The sequence below is a fragment of the Ochotona curzoniae genome, unplaced genomic scaffold (genome assembly GCF_017591425.1).
Source record: "Ochotona curzoniae isolate NIBS_2020 unplaced genomic scaffold, NIBS_Ocur_1.0 contig_1014, whole genome shotgun sequence".
Taxonomy (NCBI): Eukaryota; Metazoa; Chordata; class Mammalia; order Lagomorpha; family Ochotonidae; genus Ochotona; species Ochotona curzoniae.
In genome coordinates, this window is record NW_024464920.1 from 23,911,943 (window position 1) to 23,920,898 (window position 8,956).

Sequence of the window (8,956 nt, forward strand, 5' to 3'; positions counted from 1 at the left end):
TTCTCTTAAAACGATGAATTGAAAAATCCGTTTTCCCACAGTATATAGTTGTGAGGGAATCATCTATTCAAGGCAACGCTTGAGATTTGCCCAAATGGGAAGCTGATTTAGGATAGTAGAGGGTTGAATGCAATTCAGTAAAGATTTTGCCCAAAATAGTTCCCAAATGCTGCCACTATCAGTTACAGTAGAATGCTTCTTGACTGGCTAATGCAAAACCACAGTGTTGGTTTGCAGCGAGAAGGAAGCAGATCTGTTTGCTGGCTCATCCCCAAATGGCTGCAATGGCTAGAGCTAGGCTAATGTGAAGCCAGGCTCCCCCTCAGGTCTCCTACATGTGTGAAGGATCCCAGGACCTTGGGCAATCCTTTGCTTTCCCAGGCTAAAAGCATGGAGCTGGAGAGAAAGTGGAACATCTGGGCTACAAAGTGGTGTCCACATGGAATGCTGGCAGTTCCAGGCAGAGCTTTAGTTAATTGAGCTATTATGCCGACCCAATCATTGATTAAAACACCTTTTCCTGCTCCCTAAGTTTATCTGCCATGGTTTGAATGTAGGGAAGAGCTGGACCCCTCCTCTGTTTCACCCTATTCCTTAGACTTTTCTAAGTATTATAAGTAATATGTAAGGAGATTCCCCACCTTTCCTGGCTGGCTCTTTTTCTAAATGCTAGCAGCTGTTTTCAACATGATGCACTGTGCCACACATCAAATTTATTAATCTGAGACACATCAAAGTGATAATTAATGGACGAGTTTTAAAGTGCAGTGTTAGGAAGAAAGAAGTTAAAGGAAGTGACAGGTTTGGTTTTGAGTTTGCTTTGAACAGAGGTTACAGAGAAAGTGGCAGTGGAAGCAAACTGCAATGTAGACTGGTTACTGGACATCGCACAGGTGGTTGGTGAATTGTAAAGCCAGATGGTTCATCCTGTGCAGGCTACTGTACTTTTCTACTTGTACTTAAATTGAATTGGTGGCAGTATGTATGATAGTGTGGACCAAGTGGTCGGATGATTTCCAGAATTGGCCTGACTCACAGACTGATGCCCTAAACTTTGAGCATGCTTATTTTGATTTTCTTCTAGCTGTTACATAACTTGAACACTAGGAGGTGCCCACTCCTTAGCCTTACAGTAAGATAAAGAGGGCAGCCAAACAGCCAGGACATGGGGCTACCTCTGCAGAAAATAGAAAGGTAGCGTGTAACCAGTTCAACTCGAGGCTTCTTGGAAATTTGAATCTTTGCAAGATTCTCTCCCTACACCCCCTAAATGATCCTCAAAAGTGTAGGATGACCTCAGCTTATATAATGGGTTATTTTAACCTTGACATTATGCACTTTTGTATGAATTAGAAGGTGTTATGGAAAAATCCATACATTTTTGAGTGTGATGTTGATCAGGGAAGGCCTCATTAAGGTGCTGCTTGTGGAAGGTCCTGAAGTCGGGGTGACGGGTGGTGATTTGGATGGTGGCCGTGATTGTTAGTCTGCCAGGTTCCTAGTAAGCTGTGCGGCCACACTAACTTTCCCTGAGGTGGTCAGAAGGTGATAGAATGGCCCAATGGGAAATTCTGACTTTCAAATTCTGTGGTTCGAATCAAGAGACATTTTTGACAATCGGGTTGGCTATTACGGCATTTGCAAGTGGAAACGGTGCATTTGTTGTACCATGGTTAAACTGCAGAAGGTGAAATAATGCCAAAATTACTTAAGCTTCCGGATTCATCTACAATCACATCTGTTTTGCCATATGCAGTGCCTTCCAGCCACATTTTCCCTCAGAGAGTGTGAATTACAGACTAAAAGGAAATAGCTTCCAAATGAGCTAAAGAATGTCATTTGCTTGAAGGATGAACAGCTGGTCATGTAGAAATTCCTTGGAATGCTCACCTGGCCTACAAAGGCAGGGAAATAAACCCATAATGTTAGCACTCAAAATTTTCATCTTATTTGGGCCACTTAATTGTACGTGAAAGCGTAGGGATCTGGCCAATGGCAATTTACTGAGACTCCCTGGTCCTGGGATTGTTGCATTGTGCGTCTTGGATTTGGACACTTTCAATTATAAGACAAGGACTTTCCATCTGCTGGTTCACTCTCCAAGTGGCTGCAACAACCAGAGCTGAGCCAATCCAAATCCAGGACCTTCATTGTTTCTTGGCCTTTTGGCTAAGATGAAGAGCACAACCAGGACCATCTCCCAGCTTTCCCACGCGGGTACAGGGTCCCAAGGCTTTGAGTCATCCTCTACTGCTTTCCCAGACCACAAGTAGGGAGCTGGTAAGGATAGTGGAAGAGCACGCATATGGCTGCTAGTTTATTGCACTGGGGCCCCTTGGGATGAATCTTAAACTGACACACAAACGGTGTATCTGGCTGAGTTGTCCAAGTTAAGATACCACTCTTCCCCGCTTTGAATTGTTTTAGCCATGCAACTAGCAGATGAACTAAGTCCCATTTGGCACAATCAACAACCTTCCTTCCCTGTAGTCCAATTCCTGGTTTATGACATTTAGCACTGCCGGTTTGCTTAATTCATACGTTTTGCCACCAGGAGGCGCTGTCTCGGGTGTTTGCCCTTTCGGCTTCACCTACTGGAATGCGTCTTCTATAGAAAACTAAATAGGAGGACTCCTGGGCGGCGAATAGGGCTTTTCCTCGCCCATAGTTAAATGGTTCAAAACAAATCTGGCCCTGGTGGGCGTTTGTGGATGCTATCTAAGCGTTTGGAAGTTAAGAGTGGAGAATCAGCCCTACGGCCCTGGTTTGTAGTTAGTTTAGTTTCTCCTCTGACAGATGTTGTAGGCGTCAAGAAGAAAGCCGCAGTCATTGCAGGTGGAGGGGACCAGACGCCACCTTAAGTGGATCTTTCCACCTCTTCCAAACGGGACAGAGTAACGCTACTGGTTTAGTACCCATCCTCCCTCTATTCAAGAAAGACTTTTATGATGTGAACCAAGATACAGGGTCCTCTTGGCCTGTGTCTGGGACAGACTTGCTTCTGCCTGCCTCCAGGCTCTCAGACCTCCATCACTCAGGGTCCCCTACCCGCCCAGGTCAGGGATGACCAGTTCTGCAGGATTTCACTGCCCAGCGTGGCTTCCCAAGGGCAGAGAGCACCTTGCCTGGAAGCTGATTCATTTTCTGAGTTTGGGGGCAGAGAGCCCTGCGCACAAGGGAGTGTCAAGACAGTGGCACGGATGGCCCCTTGGTACCCTTTGGGCGTCAGCATTCGCTGTCAGACAGGAGGGTGAGCTGTCGGCGTTCACCCTGTGTGGAGAGGAGTTTCCGGCGCTCGGTTCCCGCCGCATTCCCGGGCTGGTAGCAAGGAAGCCGGCTGGTGGGTGGCAAGAGGCGGAGCCAGGGACGCAAGGGGCGTGGACGCGGCCGGCTTTGGAAGGGCCCCAAGTTAATGAGGCGTGCGCCGGCAGCCGAGCGCCTCTCGGAGCTGGGCTTTCCCCCGTGGTGCGGGCGCCAGGAGCCGCCTTTTCCGCTGGGTGTCACTCGGGGGTGGAGAGGATGGCCCATTCAAAAGCGCCACGAGGGGGCTCGGCCAGTACCCTTCAGTGAGCGCTCGCAAGAGGACGGCAGGAGCCTAGCAGCTGGCGGCTCCGGGACCTTGCGGCGAATCAGGACACGGCTAACCTTCTGCCGGGACCCAGATCCACCACCACCGCCGCCGCCGCGGTTCTGTCTCCTGCGAGTTAACCTCCTCTGCGCGCTCCGGGCAGGTGGCCGTGGGAGCCGCTGGAGCGAGGACGGCGCGCGTCTGCTGCTACTGCCCCCGGCACGGGCCGCTGGACACGGAGAGGCCGAGCCGAGAGGCGGCCCCCCTTATGCCGAGAGGATGTTGGAGAGCAGTGGCTGCAAGGCTCTGAAGGAGGGCGTGCTGGAGAAGCGCAGCGACGGGCTGCTACAGCTCTGGAAGAAAAAGTGCTGTATCCTCACCGAGGAGGGGCTACTGCTCATCCCGCCCAAGCAGCTGCAACACCAGCAGCAGCAACAGCCCGGGCAAGGGCCGGCCGCCGACCCGTCCCAACTCGGAGCCCCCGCCGTTGCCGGCCTTGAGCCGCCGGTCAAGCTCAAGGAATTGCACTTTTCCAACATGAAGACCGTGGACTGCGTGGAGCGTAAGGGCAAGTACATGTACTTCACTGTGGTGATGGCTGAGGGCAAGGAGATCGACTTTCGGTGCCCGCAGGACCAGGGCTGGAACGCGGAGATCACGCTGCAGATGGTGCAGTACAAGAACCGTCAGGCCATCCTGGCGGTCAAGTCCACGAGGCAGAAGCAACAGCACCTGGTGCAGCAGCAGCCCCCGCAGCCGCAAAGCCAGCTCCAACTACAGCCACCACCGCAGCAGCCACAGCAGCAGCCACCGCAGCAGCCCCAGTCCCTGCCCTTGCCCCAGTCCCAGCCCCAGCTCCAGCTCCAACCCCAGCCCAAGCCCCAACCCCAGCAATTCCACGCGTACCCGCATCCTCAACCGCACCAGCACCCTCACCCTCATCCACTCGCGCACCCGCACCCGCCACCGCACTCGCAGCCACACGGGCACCGGCTCATCCGCAGCACCTCCAATTCTGCCTGAAGAGGGCAGCACTCAGGCCAGAGCAGGTAGGGTCCCGGGCAGTGGGCAGTGGGCAGCGTTTCCAGGGCTTCGGTCCTTGCCAAGAGGGATTGGGAGACCACCTGAGAGTTCTAGGGGCGGTGGGGAGAGAAGCACCCCGGAGCCAGAGGAGCGTCCGGGCAGAACCGGGAAGGCAGCCGGGGCAGGTGGAGAGGGGCTCGAGCGAGGCAGGGAAGGCCGGACGCACTGCCCTGGAGCCCACAAGGGCCCCCGGTGTGTTCCGACCAAGGCATTGCCCCTGGGACTGGCCCCAAAACAGGATCTGTGTCTTGGAGAATTCTGAGCCGCCTACTTTACTCCATGTGGTTTGTTTCCAGATTCGCAGGGCTTGAGAAAGTGGGACGAGAGCACATTGATATTGCCTTCGCTTGGATCACAACGAGAACCTTCTCCCCGCCCCGCAGCAGATCCGGTAGATTGGACTTAACCAGACTGTTAATTGCGGGGTCGCCCTTGGTTTTTCCATGTATTCTTCATCACCACCCTGGAAACGGCATCGCCAAGACTTTATTTATGAACCTCTAAAAGGATCTTTTAGGACGGTTGGACCTTGGAGCGATGATGTACTGTAATTTTATTTTAATGTATTTTGATTTATTTATTAGTTTTTTAAAAAAACTTGTTCTGAGACATTTCTGAATGTAGGCCACTTTCCCAACAAGAAACTTTATTTTCAAAACCCATCCCTTAGTACGTCCTAATCTTAGAAAAGAAAACGGAAAAAAATGGTGGGTGGAGGGGAAACGCGAAGCATCTGGTGCGTTCTGTGTAGGGCATTTCCAGAAGGTCTGACCCTTGCATTGTCTGACCAGGAGGTTAAAATTAAACTGATATTCTTTTTTTCTTTGAGGTTTTTTTCCCCCCCTAGGCATAGTTTGTATAGTGTAGAAGTTTTACAAAGCTGGGAATTGTTTGATTATGAAAAAGAAATGATCTGGAGACTGCTTTTCTAAATGGGAATTGCTGAAAATGATTTTGATATCAAAATCTATCAAAGGTAACCCACGTGAGGGTTGGATGAGCATATTTGGGGTATGTGCTGGGCTGGGGTCTACTGTAGAAGCAGCTTCGCCTCCAGTACCTGCAAGTGAAGCTTCGGTAAGGTGCGTCCTTTGGGCTGATTTGCTAATTCAAAAAGTATGTAATGGGGGGAAGGAAAATCATTGAACTTGAGAGAATATTGTGCCCCTTCCATCCTCCTCAAGGGCTTGGGGCACCACACTTTCTGATCTTTAACTTAGCTTTAGAAGTGGCACACAGAAGGATCTCATAATTTAAGAAACAGTTTGTGTATATTTCAAAGGGCTAGGAGCCATAACCTTGTTTTCATACGGAAAATTATGTTGATGGGAGAAGCCAACTGTTTTTGCTTTTTATTGCTCTGTGAGAAATTTGAGGTTATGTGTTTGGTTGTTAGGTTAGCTAAACTTAGAAATTGAAAAAGGAAGGACTGGATAAACACAGCGTTTTCAGTTAGGAAACAACCCCGGTCTGTGTTAGGAGCCACTTGTTCAGTAGGATGTGGAGGGGAAAAAAGAGAAGAGGATGTGCTTTTAAAGGTAGAACAAACCCTCTTCTGTGTCCAGTCAAAAGGACAATCACAGTCCACAGGGCAGATGCTTCTGGAGTCTAAATGGAGTCTTGGGTGACAGCAAATGCTCCTGGGCTCAGAATCACTTCCTATCTGTGTGGCTTGTGTGGACGGACCCGTCTCTGGTTTTCAAGATCTGTTTCACAAAGTCTTTGTTGGTGTTTTTTGGTTTTTTTTGTTTTTCCCAGCATCCTGATTAGAATGGTATTAGGCCATTGCTAAGTTCTGTAGGCAAGCAAAGACAGTAGAGTTGTATGCTAAAAATTTTTTCATTTACCTTCCCTCTAGAAAGGAATTTTAGGGTGAAATTAATCTTAATGTAATCTTCAAGTGATGAACTTTTGAGATCATAACTCTTACCTGTAAAGTTTCAGAGGAAAATGGAAACTTGAGTGAATGTCAAGGACAACTTAAGTGTGCTGCCACTTCCAGATTCCATTTAGATTGCAGTTGCAAAAACATACCTCCAAGATTCCTCTCCCTCTGTTTCATTTCATTTCTTTCTTCCTTTTTCTTTCCTTTCCTGCCCATTCCTTTCCTTCTTTTTTATGGCAACACAGAGAGATAGATCTAAAGATTTTTTAATTCAAGATTGGTTGAGCTTCCTTAGGGCTACTGCTGTATGTTTTGGAAAATGTCTCCTAGCAGTATGGTTTAAATACATACAGAGCCTAATAATCCCAATTAAACCAACCTAATCCCAAATTCATCCCAAATACTTTAAAAAATTAAGTTTCACATAGGGCACTGAAAGGGCATTTGTTAACTTGCTTGCAGGGCTAGGCCATCTCATTGTTGAAAAAAACACATCCAGGATCCTCCACAATAGCCATGCCTTTTATTGGGGCTACTGGAATCACAATTTGTTGGCTTTCTGTAAGCCCTGCTTCCTTGTTTTTGTGTGATGTTTATGTTGAATTATGGTCCTGTCGTCTTAACCCGTCTTAGCATTTCACTGTGAAATCTCTGAAGTCAGAGAAGTAAGATGGTTTTACTGTTTTGACCCTTCAGATTATTATGGTTTAACAAAGATAAAAAGCAGGCTCAGCAAAACGGTTTGCATCTGTTAGCATATCGGCGGCTGTATTGCACCTGTGAGAAAATGAGGCAAACCACCAGAGATACAAAGGTTTGGCGGGTTAGCTTCCTGAAAAAACGGAAGACAGAAATTAAGAAGCTGGAAAATGGAAAGGAATGTCCCATCTGGAAACTGAACTTTTGTTCCTGAAACCAGTGTTGGCACTAAGCCTCTAACACCGTGAGCTCAGTAACTACTTGTTGGGAGAAATGAATGAAAGAAGGAAAACATATTAACTAGCCAGCACCCCTGGAGATCTTGTCTCTTGCCATAATGAATGCTGTTTCGTGGGAGCAGCTGGTTCTATGCCAGGCTAAGTGAACCTCTCCGTGGAAATTCACTTGCTGTGCCCTTGCCCTACAGGAGTCCAGAGGCAGTAAGAGACCCCTTCGAAACTGAACACTTTCCTCCTCAAGTGCGCTGGGATATTCTAATCCCGGGAAAACCAAACCACCCTTTCTCATCTAACTTGACATTATTCCCAATGATGGTAAAAACCAGCCAGTCAAGAAGTAAACACTACCCTTTGCTTTAAAGGAGCTTCCTCAGTCTGATGCTAGACATCGGAGCTGCCAGACTGTGAATGCAAATGTGTCACTTCTGGCTGCAGGTAAAGTGGTATGGCTTCCACTTGGCTGCATGCTTGTAAGAGGGGTCTAAGACCTCAGTTAATCCAGAGCTTCACGTGAGAAGGATAGACCCATGAGCATGTGTTTATCCTTTTGCTGAGTGTTGAGCTAGTTGGCTTTTACCCTCAGTAGAATAAAATTTAAATTTGGAAATTGTAGATCTTGGTATTGAATCCTTCAGTAATTCTTGCAGTTACCTCTAGCAACCTAAGATGCATTCGTTGTGGAAATGTGTTGGGGAAGGAGTTTGAAGAACTGGTCTCTTAAATTCTTGTTGCAATTTTGAAAGACAACTTTGATCTGTTGTGTTGAAGAGCCAATCTGGGTTTGTGTCAAAGTAGATGATGCTGATCTGTGAATGCATTGGCAGGAAGTTTGTAAATGCACGCAGGAAGCTGCAGGGCTTTCTCAGGGCGCTGTTGTCCAGTGAAGAAAGCAGAAGGCCTGCTGGTGGATAAAGGCAGCTGCATACAAACTGGCGAGGCCCCTTCCCAGCGCTGTGAAACTGGTTTACTGGTGACAGACTGGGCAGTGGGGAAAGCAGGCTTTCAAAGAATGATAAAAACTCATCTGTTACATTCCATGATCAGCCTTCTTAAGGCTTCAGAATACATATGAATCCGCTTCTGTAAAGCAGGTATCACCATACACCAAATGCTTTATAAATCATTACATATTCATGAACCTAATAGCATGGTCAGACTTTGTGTAAATATGTGTCTGAAATGATTTTGAGGAGATGTGATTTATTTTTCATATTTTCCAAATGCATTCCATTTCAAATAAAGTATCTATTGAGATGACTGGCCTGTGTACCTTTTCAAGGCCTGTTTCACTATGCATGGATGCTCTGTGTTCCCATGGGATAAATATTCTCAAGGGCTTGGCTCTTTTTGTAAAGGCATGTGGTTGGGGCTTCTATTTGCCGCAGTGCTCAAGCTGCTGCTTGGGGCACCTGCTTCCCTTGGTGGAGTCCCTACGCTACTCTCCATTCCTACTACAGTGCATCCTGGGATGCAATAGTAATC

General features: G+C 47.9%; 1 protein-coding gene across 1 annotated transcript; it reads left to right on the top strand.

The window, feature by feature from the left end:
• The first annotated feature begins 3,145 nt into the window (after positions 1 to 3,145).
• On the top strand, positions 3,146 to 8,729 carry PHLDA1 (pleckstrin homology like domain family A member 1). The gene is made up of 2 exons (XM_040981416.1): positions 3,146 to 4,617; positions 4,948 to 8,729. Exon 1 carries the CDS (start codon positions 3,413 to 3,415, stop codon positions 4,589 to 4,591), a length of 1,179 nt encoding a protein of 392 aa, XP_040837350.1. The 5' UTR covers positions 3,146 to 3,412; the 3' UTR covers positions 4,592 to 4,617; positions 4,948 to 8,729.
• Positions 8,730 to 8,956: the final 227 nt, after the last annotated feature.